The 25,749-nt window shown below is 40.5% G+C and overlaps 1 protein-coding gene and 1 non-coding gene across 9 annotated transcripts in view; both read left to right on the top strand.

Moving 5' to 3' along the window:
• TMEM150C (transmembrane protein 150C) overlaps positions 1–22,707 on the top strand; it is a 75,991-nt gene extending 53,284 nt beyond the window's left edge. For 6 of the 8 annotated variants that reach the window (XM_067736397.1, XM_067736393.1, XM_067736394.1 and 3 more), the window contains 8 exons: positions 4,990–5,079; positions 6,556–6,609; positions 6,739–6,771; positions 7,237–7,304; positions 9,642–9,749; positions 13,964–14,091; positions 17,254–17,431; positions 20,435–22,707. In XM_067736397.1, coding sequence (XP_067592498.1) covers positions 5,000–5,079; positions 6,556–6,609; positions 6,739–6,771; positions 7,237–7,304; positions 9,642–9,749; positions 13,964–14,091; positions 17,254–17,431; positions 20,435–20,643 — 858 coding nt within the window. In that variant the 5' untranslated portion in view covers positions 4,990–4,999 and the 3' untranslated portion in view covers positions 20,644–22,707. The remainder of the gene's footprint in view (positions 1–4,989; positions 5,080–6,555; positions 6,610–6,738; positions 6,772–7,236; positions 7,305–9,641; positions 9,750–13,963; positions 14,092–17,253; positions 17,432–20,434) is intronic. The other 2 variants (XM_067736391.1, XM_067736392.1) reach the window with 2 other exon arrangements.
• On the top strand, positions 1,419–1,562 carry LOC137224172 (U4 spliceosomal RNA). Its single transcript, XR_010943269.1, has one exon. It is a non-coding gene; the product is annotated as a U4 spliceosomal RNA (small nuclear RNA).
• Positions 22,708–25,749: the final 3,042 nt, after the last annotated feature.

The following is a 25,749-nucleotide window of genomic DNA, read 5'->3' as shown; positions in this document are numbered from 1 at the left end:
AGCCTGTGCTCTAGAGCCCACGAGCCACAACTACTGAGCCCGTGTGCCACAACTACTGAAGCCCATGTGCCTAGAGCCCGGGCTCCGCAACAAGAGAAGCTACCGCAATGAGAAGCCCGCGCACCACAACAAAGAGTAGCCCACGCTCGCCGCAACTAGAGAAAGCCGTGCACAGCAACAAAGAACCAAAGCAGCCAAAAATAAATAAGTAAAATTAATTAATTTAAAAACAAAAAGAAATGAAGTTCTGGGACTTCCCTTGTGGTCCAGTGATAAAGAATCTGCCTTCCAATGCAGGGGACACGGGTTTGATCCCTGGTTAGGGAACTAAGATCCCACATGCTGCGGGGCAACTAAGCCCGCACACCACAACTACTGAGCTTGCGCACCTCAACTACAGAAGAGAAAACCTGCAGGCCACAACTAGAGAGAAGCCCACGCACTGCAAAGAAAGATCCCGCATGCCTCAACAAATATCCCGCGTGCCGCAGCTAAGACCCAACACAGCCAAAAATAAATTAAATAAATAAAATTTTAAAAAAGGAAAAGAAATGAAGTTCTGATACATGCTACATCATGGTTGAACCTCAAGGACTTTATAATAAATGAAATAAGCCAGACACAGAAAGACAAATACTGTATGATTCCACTTACATGAGGTAGCTAGAGTAGTCAAAATCATAGAAATAGAGAGTAGAATGGTGGATACCAGGGGCTGGGGGAGGAGGGAATAGAGTTATTGTTTAACGGGTATAGAGTTTCAGTTTGAGAAGATGAAAAGGTTCTGGAGATGAATAGTGGTGATGGTTGCACAACAATATGAAGGTACTTAATGCCACTGAATTGTACACTTACGATGGTTAAAATGGTAAAATTTTTACATTATGTATATTTTATCACACATACACAAAAATAATTTTTAAAAAGACCCTGTATAAGAGGATAGAGATGCTACAGACTTGAAGAAAATAAATTGCAAACTACATGTCCAAAAACAGACAAGTATCTAGAATATATGAAGAAATCTCAAACTGTTTTTTTATTCTCAACTGTAAAAAAAAAAAGAAAGAAATCCAAGTTGAAAATGGGTAAAAGACAAGAATAGACATTTCACTGAAGAGAGCATACAGATGGCAAATAAGCACAGGAAAAGATATTTAATATCACTAGCCACCAGGGAAATGCAAATTAAAACCACAATGAGATATCACTCTATGACTCTCAGAATGGCTAACATAAAAAATTGTGATAGCACCAATTAACACTGATTATTTAATGATAACACCAAATAGTGATATCATCGATAGTGATAATGATGTGAAGAAACCACATCAATCATACATTGCTGGTAGGAAAATAAAATGGTACAGCTGCTCTGGAAACAGTTTGACCAAGTCTTTAAAAACTAAACATGTATTAGCTTTGCGCAGTGGCAGTATTGTAGCCAATGAGGTTTATCCAAGGCGTGCTTATTGCTAACTGAAAACTTTTCCCAGTACCCCACCACCATAACGACTTGAAATATAGTCCGCAATGGCAATTTTTGACAGTCTCTATGGAGATTGAAAGAAAAAAACTAAACATGTATTAGCAAATGACCCAGCAATTGCAATCTTGGGTGTTTATTCCAGAGAAATAAAAACTTATGTTCCGAGACTTCCCTGGTGGTGCAGTGGTTAAGAATCCGCCCGCCAGTGCAGGGGACACGGGTTCGATCCCTGGTCCAGGAAGATCCCACATGCCATGGAGAAATGAGGCCCGTGCGCCACAACTACTGAGCCTGCGCTCTAGAGCCTGCAAGCCACAACTACTGAGCCCATGCGCAGCAACTATTGAAGCCCATGCGCCTAGAGCCTGTGCTCCACAACAAGAGAAGCCTCTGCTCGGCACAACTAGAGAAAGCCTGCACGCAGCAGCGGAGACCCAATGCAGCCTAAATAAATAAATAAATATTTTTAAAATAGTAATAATCAATTTAAAAAAACTTATGTTCCCACAAAAACCTGTGCACTAATGTTCATAGCTTCTTGATTTGCAATGGCCAAAATCTTGAAACAAACCAGATACCTTGTAAGAGGTAAATCAACACAATTGGTCCATCCATACCATGGAATACTACACAACAATGAAAGCTACCAAACTGTTGATCAACACAAACCTTAGATGGTCTCCAGGGAATTATGATGAGTGAAAAAAAGTCAATCCTAAAGGTTGCATACTATATGATTCCATTTGTATATCATTCTTGAAATGGTAAAATTATAGGAATGGAGAACAGATTAATGGGTACTAGAGATCATTAAGGAGGGTGCAGGGGAGGGAAGTGGGTGTGGTTATAAAAGGGCAACATTAGGGATCTTTGAGGTGTTGGAACTGTCCTGTACCTTGACTGTAGTGGTGGCCACATGAATCTACAAATGTAGTAAAATTGCATAAACTAAATACACGTGCACACACACACACACACACACACACACACACACAGAAAGGAGAGCATGTAAAGCTGGTGGAATCTGAATAAAGTGAAAGGATTATATCAATGTCAGTATCTTGGTGTTGATATTGTACTGTGGTTATACAAGATGGGAAGACAGAGTGAAGGATGTACAGGATCTCTCTGTTTTCTTTCTTACAACTGCCCATGAATTTGCAGTTTTCTCTAAGGGGAAAAAAAAAAAAAGCATAACCAATGTAAACTTCCAAGGCATCCTTTTAGGTTAAAAAAGGGAAATTTCATCTATCATTAGGCAAGGGATACAGTATGGTTTTCTCATAATTTGTATACAAGGTTTCCCTATGAGAATTAAACTAGTAAAAATAAAACAATTTAGGGCTTCCCTGGTGGCGCAGTGGTTGAGAGTCCGCCTGCCGATGCAGGGGACACGGGTTCGTGCCCCGGTCCGGGAAGATCCCACATGCCGCGGAGCAGCTAGGCCCGTGAGCCATGGCCGCTGAGCCTGCGCGTCCGGAGCCTGTGCTCTGCAACGGGAGAGGCCACAACAGTGAGAGGCCCGTGTACCGCAAAAAAAATAAAAAATAAAATAAAATAAAACAATTTAGGAGAGTAGCCATTAGCCACCTTAGCTGCTTCCAAAACAAAGTAAGAAAAGCAATGCATACTTAATGATAACCAGAGGGTAGAAAATTAAGAAGGTGGGCCTTCAATATATGTGTAAGAAAAAGGTATTAATTAATTTTTTGGAGCATCATCTGAAGAAAGAAACTATTATTAATACTATCAGGAAGGGAGTCTGCCCTGTTCTAGAAAAGCGGGAGCCCAGAGAAGAAAGTGTTAAGCTGTCGTGAGGCCCTGCCCTTGTCCTAACAGGTGTATTGATCTGCTTGGCAGTTAAGAGTTGGCAGGGATGCCACTTACAGAACATGTATTTATGTGTGAGGTACTTTACCTGCCTTGTCATTAATCCTCAGCACAACTCTACAAAATAGAAGTTATCTCCATCATTAAACTAAGGCTTAAGAGATGAAATAACTTGCTAGTGAAATAACTTACTAGATCACACAACTAGTGAGTGGCTATTGTGCTTGATGCCTTGGTCTTAGAATTATCTCATTAACTCTCTTCACTCTAACTTCCTGCTTCAAAATTTTGATTTTCCATATAGACATTCCTAAAAGGGAAGCCCATGTGAATATTTAACCTTTTGGCAGTTCTGTTTTCACTGTGTATCAGTTAAGTTGACACTGTGATTTACTCACCAGCCTAGTGTGAAAATGGTTCATAGGCATGAGTTCTTCTGCAGCTGATTATTCTGGGTATACAGGAGCATTCTGTTACTGTAAAAATATAAGATACTGAACTTGGGTTAATTTCCAAGGTACCACCAACCTGTGAGGCTTCAGTCTTTGATGCCCTTCTCCCTCTCTTAGAATTCAGTCTTCGTGCGGCAAGATGGGGAAATGGTGTTGCTGATTTAAGTAAATGGCTCAGGCTTACGGAGTCAGTTACAGGCAAAGAAGAAGTTGAGAACTAGGTCCCCTAACTCTTACTCCAGTGTAACCCTTTTGGCTGTACTCATCTTTTCAGAGCACCCTATTTCAAGGGGCAGATCCAGAAAAATTGGTTTACATGCTCAGTTAACATCCCTATTTTCTGTACTCCCTCTGCATCTTGGCTACTGGTGGAATTATTTTTGTTAGCATTATTGATAGCTTTATTATGAGCTCAATTTTCTGGACATAAATAAATGAATAGACACTGAAAAGTCATATTGTATTTGTTTAAAATGTTCATCGTTTCGACATCGTATAAACTGGGCAGCCATGCACCACTGGCTCAGATAATAGCTTTTATATATTGCATAGACTATTACATATAAAGAGTTATACTCATTAGACCTCAGTATTTCCACTGCCTGGTATAGTACCTGGCACAAGTAGGTTGTCAGTACCTGTGAACTGGATCAGATTGGATTAGACTGAATCAAATTGATTGAAAGTGGCTCTAATGTGTTTCGACTCCTAGATTCTGTAATTTATTTAACACCCCTACCCAAGTAGGTGTTTACACTACAGCATGTCTGTTCAAAGACACATTATTAGGTCAAGTTGTCTGTCCCCTGATCTGAAAGATCTACCTAATCAGGTAGGTCAGTTCTGGGAACTAAGACCTTCCTGAGACCGCGCAGATTACCAGCCTGGAAGGGAAGGCTGTGTTCTCTCTCTGTTCTCAGCACTGGGAAGGGCCAGGGAGTCTCAACACATGATAGCAGATATTGCAGAGGTGCTCAGAAATGTGGCAGCGCTGGTTTAAACCCAGTAAGTGACTTTTTGAAGTTAATTGTAAAACCCCAAATAATGAGCAGTGATATTTCCTTAGAGGTGCCACTTAATCACTTTACCCTTCTCTTTGTTAGGTCACCTGCGGAAGTCACTAGAGCACTTTATTTTCTTGAAACAGGTTTTTTTCCATCTTGAAAGAGTGAGATCAATTTTTGCCTTAGTTATTAATACCTGTTCATTTTATTTCAGGGGTACAGGCATGGATGGGAAGAAATGCAGCATATGGATGTTTTTACCCCTTGTATTTACCTTATTTACTTCAACTGGATTGTGGATAGTGTGAGTATTCTCTTATTTAAGGACTCAGGTGCAATGTAGATAAAAATGTCAAGTGTTGATAGTATGGTTGCCCCTTCGTATCTGCAGACTGCACATCCTTGGAGTCAACCAACTGCAGATCAAAATTATTCAGGAAAAAAAATTCCAGAAAGTTCCAAAAGGCAAAACTTGAATTTGCTGCTCACTGGCAACTATTTACATAGCATTTACATTGTATTTACAACTATTTATATTTTATTAGGTATCATAAATAACTTAGAGATGAAAGTATACAGGAGGATGTGCGTAGGTTACAGTTGACCCTTGAACAACAGGAGTTTGAACTGCGAGGGCCCACTTATATGTGGATTTTTTTCAATAAATACTACAGTACTGTATGGTCCATGGTTGGTTGAGTTCGAGGATATGGACCCTTGGATGTGGAGCTGACTATGGGACTTGATTATCCACAGCATCTGGTGTCCACTGCTGGTCCTGGGACCAATCCCCCACATATACCGAGGGACAACTGTTCATATTCATATGAATGTATTTGTAAATACTTTAAAATAATGTTTACTAATTCAATCATGCTAAATTCCCCATTTCTCTTCCCTTCTTGTTTCACCCAAAGTAGATAATAAGAGCAAGTAACAAATTATGCAAAGCAGGTGGTGAAGAATACTGGTGATGTGGACTCATTATTTGCAAGATTTGCTAATTTGACATTAACATGCTATAAAGATTCCATTCACAGTCCCGTTGATAGTCCAGTTTTTTGGTGTGTGTGACTGGGTCTGGTATGTTTATAAAATGGGTATCATTACATTAGAAGTCTTGCTTATCACAAAACATTCCCACACTTGCTTATTTCAAGTACTGTTTACTTCTAGAAAATTATTTTAGTTCCTTGCAGTTCATTAAGAAAGGTGGACACGTATTCCTGAGAAATTAGAAACTGAATCCTAATTTTAGTTGCCCAAAGTTGTATGGTCTTACTTCTTTGCTTCCCGGTTTCCAGATTATAATGATTGCCATTAATTAATTGCCATTAATTTTCTTTTGAAAATTACAGAAATACTATTAATGACATTTATGGTTCAGAGGGCTAGGTGAGCTATAGGTAAAGCATTGTAGTAAAACAACATTGTCCCAGTTAGAAAAAAATGAATATGATTTAATGTGGTTAGTCCAATAAAACTGGGAAACAAATGATTCTTGGGTTTTTTGTTTTGTTTTGTTTTGTTGCGGTACGCGGGCCTCTCACTGCGTGGCCTCTCCCGTTGCGGAGCACAGGCTCCGGACGCGCAGGCTCAGCGGCCATGGCTCACGGGCCCAGCCGCTCCGCGGCATGTGGGATCCTCCCGGACCGGGGCACGAACCCGCATCCCCTGCATCGGCAGGCGAACTCTCAACCACTGCGCCACCAGGGAAGCCCGATTCTTGGGTTTTTTTACATTTCTTTGTTTTATAAATTTTTTTGTTTTTTCTTCATAGATACTTTATAGCTGTGGAGGATGACAAAATTTTCCCATTAAACTCAGCTGAAAGGTAAATTTATCTCTGGGTAATTCTTTGTTCATCAGTAGATTTAACAAAAACTTTGCCACTGATGAAGTTAAGCTATGCACAAGTGACCATGCTTTAACCTGAGCTTCTGGGTTTTCTTTTGTTATCCAGGAAACCTGGTGTGAAGCATGCACCGTATATAAGGTAACTTGATAATTCTCTTCTGATCTGTTGGATCTTAAGAAAGTTTAGGGTGTATTAGTTCTGGCTGCTAAGACGAAGTAGCATAGACTGGATGGCTTATAAACATGAGAAACTTATTTCTCACATCTCTAGAGGCTGGAAGTCCAAGATCAGGGTGCTAGCATGGTCAGGTTCTGATGAGAGCCTTCTTCCAGGTTGCAGACTGCCATCCTCTCATTGTGTCCTCACATGGCAGAAAGAGGGCAAGAGAACTCTTTAGGGTCCCTTTTATAAGGGCACTAATCCCATTCACCAGGGCTCCACCCTCATGATCTAATCACCTCCCAAAGGCCCCACCTCCTAATGCCTTCACATTGGGGGTTAGGATTTCAGCATATGAATTTTTAGGGGACACAGACATTCAGTCGATGGCAGAGAGTTATCAATTTTACTACAGTAATAATAAAACACTTCCTGTTTTTCAAGTATTGCAGGTGATGAACCTCCTGCAAGCTGTGTGTTTAGTCAAGTTATGAACATGGCAGCATTCCTAGGTAAGAAGAGCATAAAGAATGCTTTATGTGCTTTGGTATGTTTCTTTTTTATTTTAAATTCTCCCAAACTCATATCAAAATCATGGTGGACTTAGTTGATAATTCGGTATCATATCATGTCAATATGCTGAAGAGGGCTTTTTGTTTTGAGGGTCTTTTTTTTCTCATGAATCCTTTTACATTCACCTGCTTACCTTACGTTTTCTTTTCCCTTTACCATCTTTAATCATTTCAGCCAATTCTTGACTTTATTTCTTTTGCTGCATGAAATAATATATTTCATGGGCCATAAAATCCTGCATGAGAATGTAATATTGTGCAATATGTTTGCTTTAAAAAGAATGCCTTATTTTTTCTTTCACTGACAAAGATGAAAAAATGCTTAGGCTCTGTGATAAATATTGATGGGTGTAGATATTGTCTTTAAATCTAAAGGTCAGCCTTAACATTAGGGTGATGCTCTCCCCTGTGCCTATACACATATCAAGCTGGCAAATGGAAATGTAGGTTAAAAAAAAAAAAGAAAGAAACCTTTTGTACTCATGTCTGGCCCCAATTCCCCACTTTTCCTTTAGGGACCAAGGCCCTCATTTAATATCCTGTCCCCTTTGTACTGTTCCCTGGGGATCGTGGGAACCAGCCATGCTCTCTGTCTTCCTCCAAATTGACCTTATAGCCCATTTCCTCCAGGCCAGGACTCTCGGTGTCTTTCAAAGGGTCAACCAGCTACCACCACTGGCATATTGTTGGGTCGGCCAGTGACAGCTAAATTTTTCAACAGTGGTTTTCTGGAAGTGTTTATTTTGCATAGTAAGACTTTCACTCCAAGTAAGAGAGAATGATGATGTTATTACCAAGGGAGTATTGGCACCTGTCCCCCAGAGAGGTGCCCTGTTATTTCATCTATTTATAAACACCCCACAAAGAAATTTCTATTCACTCTTACATGTTCCTTTTTAATGTTTGCTGTAGGAAAAGGGAAGACCTGTAGAATTCCCTGGAAAATCCAGGGAGACTGTTGGTCCAACATGCAACACAGGCAGAATCTTAGTTGGTTCAGAAGGCTGATAATGTGAGAAACATGGAGAATGTTCCCTGTGAGGCACCAGGGGAAGTGCTAGTGGGTCCGGTTTTGTGTCACTGCCTTTACCCTCAAAGTTGCCAGGAGCTGTAGACTCACTCTTTTTTCCTAGCCTTGACACTACTCTTCTGAAGAGCTCTAATAAACATATTCATGCTAAGGCATAAATGACCTCTAAGGAGATATTTGCATTTAATAGAACACAAAGTCCCAAGGGTGAATCTGGACTTGCAGGGTCAGGGACCCTTCCCAGCCCCTCTGCAATCACACCACATAGGCCTGCAGGTTGTTACAGACTCATATGATCATCCCCACGGAGCACAATAATAACAATAATTAATGGCAGTCACTTAATATTCCAGGCACAATGCTGAGTGCTTTGCAAATACTACCTCTTCTAATCATGATACACAGGAGACTGCCTTTATGAGGAAGGAGACTGCCTTTATGAGGAAGCTATCACAGGCTGTCTGTCCTCCACTGGGCTTTAAAGAAACCAGTGAACATGTTGGAAACAATATATTATCCTTTATATTCTTAAGACAAATTGATATGTCCCAATAGTCTTTAGTGTAAAATCTAAAATATGCCAGTTTGCACAGCTCACAAATTTATCCAGTTATAAAGCTGATGATTAACTCATTATAAAAGCATTTCCAAAAACACAGTCATGAAAACAAGTTCCCCTCTTGCAGATGACATTCGTCATCATCTGACTCTCCAGTCCTCCCCTGCTCCACCAAGAAGCAATTAAGTTTTTACTAGCTTTTGCTCTAAGGTATTACAGCATCCAATATTTATACTTTATTATCTTTCATCATTTTTAGTGCCATCTGGTAGACACAGAACTGATTAAGATTAGTGTTCAGTGGGAGTGAACCAACAATTATTTATCTGGGAATGAAAAAGAATCAATTTACTAATGATTCTTGCTCTAAACTGTGGTTGCTTTTGTCTCCCCAGGCCTATCCCTCTTAGACCTCAGGCTGTTACTTTAGACGACATCACTGACTATAAGAAACAACATAGACCACCTGTAAATCACTGCTTGTTGGCAGCTGTATAGATGATAATTTATAACCTACAAATGAGTTGGTGTAGCAAAGATCTTATATCTTTTTGATGGACTAATCAAAGATCAAATGCTCAGTGATTTCCTTATAGAATTAGTTATGCTTTTTGTCCTGAATCCACACTTCCATTTCTCCTGGGGGGTGGGGTGTAAAGACCTAAGACAAATTTCTTTTTTTTTTTAGGTAAGAAGTGGATTTATTTAGAGAGAAACACACTCCACAGACAGAGTGTGGGCCATCTCAGAAGTCAAAAGGCCCCAGGTTACAGGGTGGTTAGTTTTTATGGGCTGGGTAATTTCTTTTTTTTTTTTTAACTTCCTAAATTTTATTTATTTGTTTGTTTGTTTATTTCTTTTTATACAGCAGGTTGTTATTAGCTATCCATTTGATACATATTAATGTATACATGTCAATCCCAATCTCCCAATTCATCCCACCACCACCACCACCCCACTTTCCCCCCTTGGTGTCCATACGTTTGTTCTCTACATCTGTGTCTCTATTTCTGCCTTGCAAACTGGTTCATCTGTACCATTTTTCCAGATTCCACATATATGCGTTAATATACAATATTTGTTTTTCCCTTTCTGACTTACTTCACTCTGTATGACAGTCTCCACGTCTATCCACGTCTCTACAAATGACCCAATTTTGTTGCTTTTTATGGTTGCGTACTATTCCATTGTATAAATGTACCACATCTTCTTTATCCATTCATCTGTCGATGGGCATTTAGGTTGCTTACATGACCTGGCCATTGTAAATAGTGCTGCAATGCACATTGGGGTGCGTGTGTCTTTTTGAATTATGGTTTTCTCAGGGTATATGCCCAGTAGTGGGATTGCTGGGTCATATGGTAATTCTGTCTTTAGTTTTTTAAGGAACCTCCATACTGTTCTCCATAGAGGCTGTATCAATTTACATTCCCACCAACAGTGCAAGAGGGTTCCCTTTTCTGCACACCCTCTCCAGCATTTATTGTTTGTAGATTTTCTGATGATGCCCATTCTAACTGGTGTGAGGTGATACCTCATTGTAGTTTTGATTTGCATTTCTCTAATAATTAATGATGTTGAGCAGCTTTTCACGTGCCACGGCCATCTGTATGTCTTCTTTGGAGACCAAGAAAAATTTCTTAAAAGGAATATTATTTTCTGCTCTGGAGAGGTTGTGAGGATAAACTAATAGCTGAATGATTTTGGTCACCTAATAGCGGCGTCTTTCCCTCCTTCAGCCAAAACATATTGATTGTCATGTTCTACTGCTGTCATAAATAAGAATTATTGATGCATAAACAGTAAAACTAAACAAAATGAAAAAGAATTTGGCCAGACACCAGTCTAGAACTGCAGTGAAGAGCTGCTGTTTTGAGTTTGAACTTTAAAAACCCGATCAGCTTCAAAATAAAAGAATTTAACAAAGGAAATAAGGAATTACTCTAATATTTATATTTTTTAACAGGCAGATAAATTAAATAAGGGACACTTGTATAGCAAAGGACTGTTGGGAATATCGAAAACAACAAAAGGGTGGGTTTTAAAAATCTTTTCTAAAACTGTAAGTAAAATTTTAAATTTTTAAATGAAACAAAAAATATATCTATTGAGCAGAATGTTAATGTGGTAAAAATTGGTTGACATATATAAAGATGGTTTTGAAATTGCCCTACTGCCCAAGAAAGCTTTTTCAATAAGGTATAATTAAATCATTACTTGGTTGTAAATAGACTTCATGACAGATAGTCTGAATCTGTCTGCATTTAAACCTGTTAATAAAACTGTTAATGGATCAGAAGCTTTATTATTTCCACAACCATAAAATTTCAACTAGACCCTATTATGGAAAGAAATTAGGCCTAGCCTCAGCTGATTAATAATGGAGTTAATAGGTTAAAAGGGCCAAGTGTGGTGTTTGGAATGCTGTTCTGGAAGTTGGGAATGTTGGGATGATTCCTGTCTTCAGGAAAGTTTCTGTTTCCTGGTTAATGTCATCATCTGTTCTTGATGAAATGACTTACCATCCGTATTACAAATGAGAAGGCTAGCAATGCTGGAGCCAGGAGAATAGTACACATCCAGAGTTCACTGGAGAGAAATGAGTAACACAGACAGTGGCACTGACTGTGTCCCTTTGGGTAGAGTGGCACAAACTACCTGGATGGTCAACGTGAAGAGCCATTTCGGTGTCTGCTTTGGCAGTGGGTTAGGGCTTCGGCGAGAGTTCCGACACCATCCTAGCCCTCCAAACTAGATGACAACCAGAAAGTTCCCAGAGCCATACTCTCCACTAGTCGTTTTTAAAAGAAATTAAATGTGCCGCCTCAGTATTCTGTCATTATGTGCTGACTAATATCCACACACAATTAATTAGCAAATGTCTCCCCTGGTGCCTTGTGTGGAGATTTCTGGTCTAAATCTAATGACTTCTTTATCTGAAGATCATTTGTGTCAGGGCGCTTATGTTGAATTTCTCGTCTCCCCACTTCTTCCTCCTATTCGTATCCCCCAAAGTATTAGAAATTGTGCTTATTTTTTCATCCTCTAGGATAGGTATTGTCAACATTAATAGACTTCTGATAATATGATAACTCCTAACTTGATCCCTCAAACCATTAGGTTGAAAAACTATTATCAAAAAAATGGTTCTGAAGAACCTAGGGGCAGGACAGGAATAAAGACACAGACGTAGGGAAGGGACTTGAGGATACGGGGAGGGGGAAGGGTAAGCTGGGTTGAAGTGAGAGAGTGGCATGGACATATATACACTACCAAATGTAAGATAGATAGCTAGTGGGAAGCAGCCGCATAGCACAGGGAGATCAGCTCAGTGCTTTGTGACCGCCTGGAGGGGTGGGATAGGGAGAGTGGGAGGGAGGGAGACGCAAGAGGGAAGAGATATGGGAACATATGTATATGTATAACTGATGCACTCTGTTATAAAGCAGAAACTAACACACCACTGTAAAGCAATTATACTCCAATAAAGATGTTAAAAAGCTATTATCAACTCAAGTATAATCTATTAATTTGAGGATGAATCATGGGCATTAGCTTTAACATAAATATACTAAAAGCTAAATCAGATCCAAACAATTTAAGATTTCATAGATTGCAGTTTATTTCTATTTTGTTTCCAGAATCCAACTATTAACCAAGTTGTATACCACTCTTTGACCAGAGGTACTTGGAACTGAAGTACCTCTGTTACTGAACTGAGTACCTCTGTTAGTTCAACTCACTGAACTAACTTTGTAGCTTGAAACTATGAAATTCGTCATACTTGGGAAATGCAAACTTGTGAATGGGTTTCTTTGTTAATGGCTACTAATAATGGCCTGAAATCAAGGCAGACTTACAGCAAATAATTACCTACTAATTGTTGTATAAATAGAATGATTCTTGAATTCCTAATTGTCTTCCCTGCTAAACCTTAATGTCAAAATAAATTGCCTTAGGAAGTAGTAAGTGCATTTCTTCATATTAGATATAACATATTAATTGCAAGTGCTTTTTAAAAATCATTTGTAGACTGACCTCTCTCAGCTTTTTGTATAAATATGAAAATATCCCTGCACCAAGCAATTAATAAAAGGAGATTCTTAGATTAGTGACTTGAGTATGGACTGGCCTCAAGGTTACTATTAGAAGTCAGATTTGAAATCTAAGTAACTTCCTTTTTCTCTCTGCAGATTCTCCAATGACAATTTGATTCAAAAGAGTGGGATTTTAAAATAAGTAATTAACATCATGTGAAGAATTGAGCTTTCTTAATATAATCAATATGATTTTCAGTACATACCAAACCCCCAAATCTGCTATGTTAAAATACAGATTCCATGATTTTATTGCTGTAACTGCTCTAATTTGGGTGAGCTGTCTTTGTCCTTTGACAATGAACACCTGCAGGTAGAATCAGAAGGGAGAGGGAATAAACCAGTAATAAAGGGATTTGTACATGTGCCTTTATCTTCCTTCCTATCCCCGGGAATGATTTCTGGCACAGGGGCCAGCAGGTTTGTCTAGATTGGTAACCTTGTCTTCTTCCCCGTGTTTTCTTGCCCTATCTGTTCTAACACGGTTCTAAACTAAAGGCTGATTGAATCAGTGAATTCCCGTGCCACGGGCTGTCTCTCTGTGTCTGATCTGTTGTGTGCCAAGCCTCTGTGATGTTCTCCTAAGCCAGTCTGTCTTGTGCTGACCTTGTTTTTGAAAACTCTGAGAACAACACTAGTTGTTACCAGTCTATCATCTTGCATCACCCAAATAACATATAGCACGCTGCTTCAGTTCCTCTCTGCTTTCCCCAGGTTAGCTAGAATAAAACATCTCAGTAATCAGAAACATCGCATGGAAAATTTCTTTTAAAAATGCATCGGTCATTTTAGAGATTTAAAGGTGTACTGTGGCAAGAAGTTTACTTCTGCACATTGTGGCTTTAGAACGCTGCTTCCTAGTCTGACTGTGTGATTTAACTTTTTCAATTATAACATTTTGTTTTATTCCCAGCTCTGGTGGTAGCTGTTCTGCGCTTCATACAACTGAAACCAAAGGTTTTAAATCCATGGCTGAATATTAGTGGATTGGTGGCGCTCTGTCTGGCTTCCTTTGGAATGACCTTACTTGGTAATTTTCAGGTACTTCATTTGGCCTTTTTCACCTCCATCTCACACTTCACCTATATGATGATCACAGCCACTGAGTTATAGTCACTATGTGGCCCATAGAATTCTCCATGAATCTTTAAAAAAATGCTAACAGTGGTTCCTGATATGCACAGTTTCTCCAGCAGTCAGCCCATCTGTTCTTTGAGCCTCGCCTACGTAAGTCTGAATTAAACATGAGAAATTCCTCCCTATGCATTGGAAATACAGCACAGCTATTGGGAAACGTATCTACTAAAATAGGGCTTTCAAACCGCTATATACTTTTTTTCATAACAAATTGTATTCTAATGTACGTTTCTAGAAAATTAATAGGATCATTGCCTTTCTGTAATTAAACATTGAACATTCTTATTGGATGAAACCTTGCATTTTAGATTAGCAAGCTCACATGGGAGTCAGTTTGAAAACCCAGAATTTCTCTAGAACGCCTGTGACTTGAATAAGGAGGTACTAACCCTCACTCTTCTTCCCAGAGATGTAGAAACCCAAGGTCACTTAAGCATAATTTCCCTTGCCAATACCCTCACACAACTCTTGACCTAAATGACTTCATTTGTAAAATAGACATGGAGACCCTGCCCAGTTACAGTAGTTTTCTGTTTTCCCTGCCTCCATTCCCTCCCCAGCATCCTCCGGCCTCTGTGATATACTACTGCTAGAAACTTCCTCCTTACTGTCAAACACCAATCCTGACACTTCTCCGCTGTCTGTTGAGTGAAATCCAAATGGTGCAGGCATTCCAGACACTCAGCATTCTAGTGAGTGTTTAGGAATGTTCTTACTGAAAATATGGTAGTGGATTTTCTAAGACTGTCTCTCGTCCTTGACCCTCAGTGCTGATAATTCATTAAATTAGGATAACTCATTCCCCAAGATGTCCCCTGGCACACAGTAGCAACTCAATAAGTATTCTTTTTAATAAATAAATTTATTTATTTATTTTTATTTTTGTGGCTGCACTGGGTCTTCGTTGCTGCACGCGGGCTTTCTCTAGTTCCGGCGAGTAGGGGCTGTTCTTTGTTGCAGTGCGCGGACTTCTCATTGCGGTGTCGTCTCTTGTTGCGGAGCATGGGCTCTAGGTGCACGGGCTTCAGTAGTTGTGGCACGTGGGCTTAGTTGCCCCACGGCATGTGGGATCTTCCCAGACCAGGGCTTGAACCTGTGACCCCTGCATTGGCAGATGGATTCTTAACCACTGTGCCACCAGGGAAGCCCTTAATAAGTATTTTTTACTTAATGGGCTGTCTGACAGATAGGCAGGCAATCCCACCCATTCCTATAACTATTCTAGATTTCATTCCGTATCAACCTAGATAATGAGAAAGCTGCATTCTTAGAACATATTGGCTAGGAGGATGAATTATCAGGAGAATATTTGAGAGTTTATCTGTTAAGCTCCAAAATGTTAGGGCACAGAGCATTTTTTATTGAGATTTTGGTGGTAGTCTTTCCTCCACTTATCCATCTGTGCTACAGGGACTGGCATGTTGTAAAATGCTCAGTAACTATCATTTCTCTCAACCAGGTCTTAGATGGAAGTTACTGAATAGACATTTTGTTTTTCACTAAAGTTCCCCGAAGAATCCCAGTGATTGGGTTGTTTGGGTGAACCACAGATATTCAAAACTGTAAATGATGACGCTATATATGAAGAACATTTTCTGGAATATCTACAGAGATTACACAGGAAACAACACATTAGTTGCCTGTGGAGAAACCAGGTGGCTAGTATATGAGATAAGAGACAGACTTTTCAATCTATACTCTTTTTACAATTTTTTAAAGTTTGGCCCATGTAACTGTATCATCTATTTTTAAAATTAGAATTAAAAAATAAATGAACAGACTATGTAGACCATGGAAAACCAATTTCCTAGTAGTAAAATTTGACTTGGGGAATCATTACTTAAAGTGTTTCAGGACTTTCCTGGCGGTCCAGTTGTTTGGACTCCACGCTTCCAATGCAGGGGGTGTGATTTCGATCCCTGGTCAGGGAACTAAGATCCCACATGCTGCGCAGCCAAAAAATAAATAAATAACAATAAAATAAAATAAAATGTTTCAAAAATATGTGTTTTGAACTGTGAGGGGGGGGAAGTGGCTTCTTCAAAGAAGAAAAAATCCTACAGCCAAAACAATAGAAAAAAATTGTAAAGGGAAAGTAATATTGATTTGATACAACCATTATTCGTAGCAACGCTAAACAATAAAACACCTGAAGGCAATGGCGATTCAAAAAGATATTTTCACCATGTTTTTAAAGCCATCTTTCAACAGTAGATTTTATTACCTGTGTTTCCTATATATGTGGGGTACATGTGTAGTTTAAAATATATGCAATTAATAAAGGTGTTTTAAGTGACAGATATATTTTTTAAATCAGTGGGTAATGATTTGGGCAGTTTACATCTCTAACCCCCAATTGAAATAACCCAGATGGGTCTCCTTTAACCTATTAACTGTATAAAAGCCTTGACCAGGAATCTTCGAACACTGTTGCCCTTTAATGGGTCTCCGGATATGGCAAAAGCTCATTAAGTGCAGTTTTCTTATTATAATAGGAAACAAAACAAAAGCCCATTAACAATGAATTGGCCACATTACATAGACTGGCCAGTTTTGTAAGAGCAAAGAACAGCTCAAGTGTTATTAGTTGTCCCAGCCAGTGAAATCTTGACCTGCTTAGAATTGGCCATCCTCAATCAGTAAATACACAGCCGGATTCTGGTCTCATTTCTTAGTGTAGAAAACAGAGTTTGGGGTTTATGTCTGTAGAAACTTTGACATTTCTCTTTTTTTTGTGTAACTCTCCTGCTTTTTTCTTTTACTTTTCTACAAAGCTTTTCTGGAAAATAAATTCAAAGAATAAATTACCACTGCCTGTATGATTCTTCCAAACAAACGTTTTGAGGTGTGGGCATACTATTCATTTCTCTTCTTCCCCTCAGAGTTGGAACCAATGGAGAATAGACACAAAGAGCCAGTGGAGATGAAGGGTTCTACTCTTTCTACAACCTATCATCCCATTATTGGGACATCTCTTTACCTATTTTTTTCTCCTTCACGTATTCCATTGGCTTGTATGTATTTTCTAAATGGGCCTCCACAGGTCATTATCTGTTCATCCCTTAGCTCACAAATGATGAAGAAATCCATAATGTCGGAACTTCCTTGACTTTTGGATTTGGCACACTGACCTGCTGGATCCAGGCTGCATTGACACTCAAAGTAAACATCAAGAATGAAGGACGGAAAGTTGGAATTCCACGAGTTATTCTCTCAGCATCTGTCACTCTCTGCGTGGTCCTCTGTATCCTTTGAATGTGAAAACGTTCTTTGCCAGTGAGATTAAAACACAGATAAGTTGTCCATGTAGAAGATGAGAAGAGTGCCATTCTCAGTTGGTTAGGATATACTGTCGTATCAACTCAGAATATTAGACAAAAAAGAAAAATAAATAGGTATAAAAACGAAAACTGTCAGACCTATTTTTCATGCCAAAGAGGAGATGGAGAACCAAGCTCTGCCTTCTCAAAACGGTTTCAATCTGTAGGAATGGTGCCATGCATTCTCCTTTTGATGTAAAGTTTCCTTTTGTGAAAAACATAGAATGCATAACCAAAAGAGAATTGTAGGGTTTTTTTCCTTCCATCTTGAAAAATTCTTTTCATTTTCGACTTTATTAGTGGCTCTGTTATTTCATTTAATCTATTAACTCTAAAATGAATTTCTAGGGACAAAAATACATTTATACCTTTCAGGAAAACAAGTAAGCTTTTCTGGAAAAATTCAAGAACTAGATTACCACTGCATGTACTGTTGTCCTAAACAAATAATTTTGAGGTGCTATTTATTTCCCTTCATCCGTCGGAGTTTGAACCAATGGAGAACAGTCACACGGAGCCAGATGGGGATGAAGAAATCAGCCTTTATTCCTAGTAAACTTGGAAAGGAAAATTGTGCAGGCCTCTTATCTTATACCCTGGAATTCAATCTATCCACCCAGTAAGAAGCAGAGAAATCAGGGAAAGGCAGAGGAGAGCACTACACTCAGCTGGAGCCCAAACAGATCGCAGAGGGACTGGTCTAGGGTGGAGCACAGTGACCCCACCTACTATAGCAGGGCCCAGTGGAAGTCGGCCAGTAACCACCCCACCAATCAGATCAGTCACTCAATCCTAAGTGTTTACTCCATTAGGTCCTCTGGAAACTGGAGAAGGGAGTTCCTAGACGGCAAACTGTATAGCTAACACAGTTACAATCATCAATATAATAGCCAATATTTATTGGGTACTTATAATGTGCTAGGCAGTATTCTAAGCACTTTAAATGTGTCAACCCTTTTAATCCTCACTTAACAAGTAGGAATAGTGAAAAACGAAGGTTAATTACCCAAGATCACACATGGTATGTGTCGATTTGTTCTAAACTCAGGCTCAGTTCTTATACTCTTAACCACTATGCCATCCCTCCTTAGAGTGGCTTTAAAATACGAAAATGTTGGGCTTCCCTGGTGGTGCAGTGGTTGAGAGTCCACCTGCCGATACAGGGGATGCGGGTTCGTGCCCCGGTCCGGGAAGATCCCACATGCCGCGGAGCGGTTGGGCCCGTGAGCCATGGCCGCTGAGCCTGCGCGTCCGGAGCCTGTGCTCAGCAACGGGAGAGGCCACAACAGTGAGAGGCCCGCGTACCGCAAAAAACAAAACAAAACAAAAAAAAAACCGAAAATGTTTAGCGTTTGGAGATGTTCATTAGTGGAGTATTTGGAGCCATTTCTTTATTCTTCCCTCACAAACTGCCATTCAGTCATTTTAGCGGTTTTCTTAAGTCTCATTAGATTGAGAACATTTAAGGACTTGAAATTCAAGCCAAAAAACTTGCTTATTACTAGCAACCTGATAAAATATTTTATGAGTAAACGGGTCAGAATTCTGCCAGTGCGAGATTTGAAGATATATTCCTCCCCTGTAAGTTAATATTGCTTTGGCAACATTTTGAACCCTCAGTCAGAAGAGTATGTACAGATTTTAAATCATTCTGAGTTTTGAGCTTATACCAAACAATTCTGATCCATGATATTTCCGAAGACTTGGAACCATTTCGTGGTTCCCAGGTGAATGAATCCAGGCCTAGTCAGGAGAGCGAAGTTTGGCTGAAGTAGTTGTCACAGAATTTTTCACTCTCTGAAAATTTCCCAAGATTTTAAGGCTAAGTTCTGAAGGTAGAACTAATTCTAAGGGAACAATTCTGATTTTTCTAAATAACTTTATTTAGTCCTTGGCCTCTTAGCTTTTCACTATAGAACGTTATGAACCTCTCTCCTCCCCAGCTTCTACCTTCATATATACTGATGTGTGTGTGTGTGTACATATACATACACTCTGTGTATAGTCAGGCATAGATGAATCATCTGTTCTTTGGTTTTTTAATTGCCTGCTTTCATTTAAGTTTAAATGCAACACCAGACATGAAACCAGCCTATAGAATATTGTCTGAAAGGCAATAGTGAAAACTAGAGAGAAGAAGAGGGGCCACTTAGACCTTATTAGTATCACTGCAGAGACAAACACAGCCTATATGGAGGTAGTTAGCTGTTTGATACGTTCACATTGTTCCATCGTCATTTGCAGTGTCTTTTTTTTTTTTTTTTTTTTGTGGTACGCGAACCTCTCACTGTTGTGGCTTCTCCCGTTGTGGAGCACAGGCTCCGGACGCGCAGGCTCAGCGGCCATGGCTCACGGGCCCAGCCGCTCCGCGGCATGTGGGATCCTCCCGGACCGAGGCACGAACCCGTGTCCCCTCCATCGGCAGGTGGACTCTCAACCACTGCGCCACCAGGGAAGCCCTGCAGTGTCTTTTAAAAATACAGCGTTATTTTTCTGGCCAACTAGTTACTTTGGAATTGTAATTCTTTAGCTAGTCTCACAGTTTATTAGGCAGCCGTAGAGTATAGTGGTCGAATGCATGGCCAGGGAGTCAGAGTGCTTGTGTTTGAATCCCAGTTCCACCAGTTAATACCCGTCTTACCCATTTGGCCTCCGTTTCCCTATTTTAAGCGAACTGCTGATAACAGGATGTTGTGATGAATAAGTTAGGTTTTCCATGAAAGCACCTAGAAGCATGTCTGGCACAAAGTAAGGGCTCAATAATGTTACCTTGTATTATTTATGTAGATGGTGTTCAGCTGGCTCTGTGAAGCTCTTCTGCTAGTCAGGGGGAGAGCCAGGCTTTTCCCGTAACCTGTCTCTGCCCAGAAAAGAGCCCCGTCTTAATGTGGCCGATGGAGGAACTTGCCTTGACTACTTCTCCCCAGACTTCATCCTCATGGCCCAAGGCATCCACCTGTACGCAGCCAGGGTCCAGTGGGGCCTGGTCATGTGCTTCCTGTCTTACTTTGGCACCTTTGCTGTGGAGTTCCGGCATTATCGTTATGAGATTGTATGTTCTGAATACCAGGAGACTTTCCTAAGCTTCTCAGAAAGCCTGTCTGAAGCTTCTGAATATCAAACCGACCAGGTGTAACCCATCAGTTTTTCCTTGCTGGTGAGGTGGGTGTAGCATCAGGGGAGGGGCCAAGGCACACCCACAGGACTTGACACACAACCTCATGACACATCGTAAACACAGGCACGTGCACACGCACACACTCACACACACATTCATGGCCACGTTTGCCAAACAAGCGTTTCGGGGCGAGTTATTTAACAAAAAAGCACAAGCCCTATGTGTCGAAATACACGCTGTTAGCACTGAAAATATAATGCACGACAGAGCAAGAAGCTTGTGCATGATCACCTCTCTTTTCCCCTCTCTCCCAGCACCCCCTGCTCTTCTTGTCCTCTTCACGTATTCCAGACATCCTGATCACCCTACCTTGGGCAGGCCAAATGTAACATGGGAATAATGCCAACTCCCAACTGCCTTCAGATCCAGAGGGCTTGGAACCAGCTCACGAGGACATTCTGAATCTGGCACTAGGGCTCTTGAATGGACAGAGTGTCATTTGGTTGGATGGAAACTGTATAGAGATGTGACCCCGTGTAACCTGTGGATGATGTTGGATCAAGGATAGAACTTTCCCACAAAAACTCCCTTCATCATCGTTCAGTGGCTGTCTGAGCAGATTCGACAAAAGGAATACACTACGAGCTGTGAGGGGGAAGCCCACCACCACGATTTGGACTTTACTGTGACTGAGAAAATATTTCCAAATGTGAATATTTGTAGGCCATGGTCTGCCATGGAGAGATGGGGGTAGCGAGGTGTGGTTTCAGTTTTGCTTCCATAGTATGCTATGTTCAGTTTTTATTTTCTATTTCATAGTTTGCTTTGTTTTCTTTTTTTTTTTTTTTGAAGTAACTACCATGGTTCTCTTGGGGCCTCACGGGCAGAGAAGATGTAGGCCAAACGTAAGAACTGAGCTTGTTTGGAGTTCAACATGATAAAAGAAAAAAAAAGAAAGGTCACCTGCAGGCTTAATTTGCTGCTTTTATGTTTGAAGCTAAGAAAATGTTCACAGAAAAGCACAAAGAAATACGTGTGGAGGTAATAAAAAGAGCTCCTGCTGGACATTTGTAAAAGAGAGGAGTTTCAGAGGATCGTGTTGTAAATCCAAATCAAGGAGGAGTTTCTTAATATGTATCTGTTGCTCAAATTTAGTATTTTGGGGGGCGGGAGGTTAAGGGCTTTTCATACTCAGAATTTGTAGAAGCCAATTAAATGGTTACCCTCCCTGAAAAACAAATTGGTTCAGTTCGTCCCCTACAACACATCATGTAGTTCCCACCTGCGAAGAGTTTAGAACTCAAACTCTATTCCTGGGCTTTAGAGGATGTGCTTCATAAAAAAGGGCAGAATTCTAAATCAAAATGCGTTGGAGTGGGCCAAGCTGATGGACCCTCCGTGAGTGCACTTTGTTTCAAGAAATCCCCAAACTTACTTCATAGGGGCTTGGGATTTCATGGAATATAATGTGAAAAAATGTTTTTTTAATCCAACCCAAACTCTGAGCTTCTTGAGGAGGGGGTTCAATGACTTTTCATCTCTGTATTTATCCCCACCTCTTAGCACAGTGCCTGGCACATATTAGGTGCTCAACAAACGTCTGTTGAATAGAATTACTGGTAATTTACAGTACAAAAAAGGAGTATCAGAGAAAGACTCAAAGATGTGTGAGAGAATGGAAGATGACTGTTTCATGCAAGACAGGAATGGAAGAAATCACGAGGGTTAGATGGGGGAGGCAGAACACCTCTAAGGGACAAGTAAAATGTGAGAAAAAGAGACAAGCAGAGAGTGTTCTCCTATTAGAAAGTCATCTTACTGTAAATAGTCCAAGGTGACATTTATTATTTTTGAATACTGCTTTTGGGGTTTTTTTTTCATTTTTATATTTTAAAAATTTTATCAGAGAACAAAGATTTATGAAGTTTTCTTTTACTCTACACGATCCAAATTAAATAGCTTTTGGTGATGCACCGTACACTTTCTTAAGAGTAGATCTAATAGCGCATTTTAACAGAATCAAGCAATGACTGGCATTATTCATCGGGATCTGACCACTAAATAAAATTCTTTTGTGCAGAATTGTGATTTTTCTTTTGTCTCTTACAAGAACATTTCTTCTCTAATATTAAAGCATGTGTAAACTGACTCAGACATTATGTTGAAAACTTCAGTGTGACATTGGCAGCATATTTCTAGGGTGTTTTCCAACACTAACAACCAATTCTCTGATTCTCTGGACACCAACTGGGTGTCCTACAATTCAGTTCAATTCTGACACTACCCAAAGTTATCCTCAGACCCCACGGGTTTAAAGGCTTGGTCCCGCAAGACCTCCCTCGCTTCAAATGCCGGTTGCAAGTATCATGTCCCCAGATAACCCACACTTCGGTCCAACCTGGTCATAAAATTGGAGGGTTCCCACAATTCCCTTCCCTTCTGGATTCAATAATTTCCTGGAACAGCTCGCAGAACTTGGGAAAACACTTTACTTCCATTTTCTGGTTTATTATAAAAGATATAACTTGAAAGCAGCCAAATGGAAGAGATGCATGGGGCAAGGAAGGGGAGGGATGCAGGGGCACAGCATCCTCCCAGGGTTCAATGTGCTCACCAACCCAGAAGCTCTCTGAATCTCACTATTGCTGAGTTTATAGAGCTTCCTCTCCAGCCCCCTCTGCCACCCCTGCCTGGAGGTCAGTCAGTAGGTCTAGCCACTTGGTCTTTCTGGTGACCAGCTCCAACCTGAGGCCATCTAGTGGCCTCACCCTTAGTGATCTCATTAGCATAAACTCAAGTGTGATCAAAGGGGCTCATTACAAAAAACAAAAGCCATTCCTATCACTCAGAAAATGCCAAGAGCTTTAGCAGCTCTTGGCAGGAACCGGAAGACAAAGACCAAATAAATTTTTGTATTAGACCACACAGACACATAAAGATCAAGATTACAGAACCTCCTAGGAGTTAAGGACCACAGCATTCATCCAGAAGGACAAGGCCAGGGAATCTGCATTTGGAGTGAGCATTCCTGGAGGAGCTAACGCAGATGACCCAGAGAACAAAATAGTAAATATACTACACTATGTTTCTGGTAGTCCAGCTAAGTCTCTTGAAGAAAAGTTGCCTTCCTGGTCAGGAGAGAAATATTTTACGAACAATGTTAACATTTTCAAGGTTCAATAGTTTTTGATTTAACGGAGAACTGACAGTGAGGTCAAGTTTTATTACCTGTGTTATTTATTGGGTTTTCTTTGCCCCTGGTATGGGAAAGTAAAACTTGCGTACCCTGAAATTTGCATTCTGCTGGTTATTGTGGAGACTGGTACATCACTGTTTATTTTGGTCCTTAGGCATTGTGTCAGGATGGATCGGGTTTTGCTATCCCAAAATAAAACTAACGAAACTAAAGTTTATTACTCATGCTAGGTGTCTAACCCGGGTTATCAAAGGGGCTCTGCTCATCACTATGACTCAGACCCTGGCTGGTAGATGCTCTGTCTTAACACTGCTCCCACAGTTGCTGTCAGCCAAGGCAATGTGGGAGACTGCTCACTGGTCTTAAAGCTGCTCTGAAGTGACAAACAAAACCACGTGGCCATACCCTAGAGTGGCTCTCCTGCCATGGGCTCAGAATGGGAGAAACATTTGTGAACAGCCTAATAACTTACTGGCCACAGTAAGTGGACTCCTGGCCACATGTGTTTTGTCCCTCAAAGTAGTGGGAAGTTGGGGAAAGAGAATTCCACATGTGAAATAAGTTGATTTTCACAATCCTCAGTTCCATATCAGCTCAGATTCCCTATTAACATTCCTCAAAGTGAGGGTTCCAAGAAACAGCAAATATCCAAATCTGAAGTCCAAGGAAGGGAGGGTGGGTGAGAAAGCTAGGTTCCTCACTGGAAAAGCAAAGATCTTTCCATTAGCATAACTATTGTTTTATTTCTCCTATCTTAAAAAAAAAAAAGTCCATATTTGCTCTCTCCAGCCCCTCTCTCCCAATTCTTTCTTCTTCTTTTTTAAAATTTATTTATTTATTTATTATTTATTTTTTTGGTTGCATTGGGTCTTTGTTGCTGCGCACAGACTTTTTCTAGTTGCGGCGAGCGGGGGCTACTCTTCGTTGTGGTGCGCGGGCTTCTCATTGCAGTGGCTTCTCTTGTTGTGGAGCATGGGCTCTAGGCGCGCAGGCTCAGTAGTTGTGGCTCGCGGGCTCCAGAGCGCAGGCTCAGCAGTCATGGCGCACGGGCCTAATTGCTCCGCGGCATGTGGGATCTTCCCAGACCAGGGCTCAAACCTGTATCCCCTGCATTGGCAGGTGGATTCTCAACCACTGCATCATCAGGGAAGCCCCCAATTCTTTCAAAAAATTTTTAAAAATTTTGTTGAAGTATAGTTGATTTACAATTGTGTTAATTTCTGCTGTACAGCAAAGTGACTCAGTTATACATATATATTTTTTTCATATTCTTTTCCATTATGGTTTATCACAGGATATTGAATATGTTCCTTGTGCTATACAGTAGGACCAATTCTTTCCTGAACACACTCCAGTCTTGCTTGTTACCACTTCACTGGACCTGCTCTGCTCAAGTTCTCCAAAGACCTTGTCATGTTATATACACAGTTCATTCTTTTCATACCTTACCTAGCAACACTTCACAACTGGATCACCTACCTGCATAAACATTTTCTTCACGTGGCTTCCAGAACACCATGCTCTTTTAGTTTTCCTCCTGCTTCTGTCCCCTCCTCAGTCTCCTTTGCTGGGCCTTCTCCTCCCTGACATCTTTGAATGTTGAAGTCCCCCATGGCTCAGGCCTTGGAACTCTTCCTTCCCATCTACACCCACTCTCTTGGTGACCTCATGCAGTCTTCTAGTTTGAACAATTGCCATATGCTGACCCCTCCCAACTTCTCCAGCCCAGACCTCTATCCTAAATGCCAGACCTGTATATACAACTACCATTGTGACATCTCCCCTTGAAGGGCACCTAAAGTTTAACAGTCCTGATCTGATCTCTTTAAACTCACTCCTCCAGGAGTCTTCCCATCTAAGTTAAGGACAACTCATCTTTCAGTTACCAGACAGAAACCTTGAAGTAATCCTTATCTCTTCTTTCTCTC

This window comes from Pseudorca crassidens, chromosome 4 (assembly GCF_039906515.1).
Source record: "Pseudorca crassidens isolate mPseCra1 chromosome 4, mPseCra1.hap1, whole genome shotgun sequence".
In the NCBI taxonomy this organism is placed as follows: Eukaryota; Metazoa; Chordata; class Mammalia; order Artiodactyla; family Delphinidae; genus Pseudorca; species Pseudorca crassidens.
This window is presented reverse-complemented; position numbering and strand designations above follow the sequence as displayed.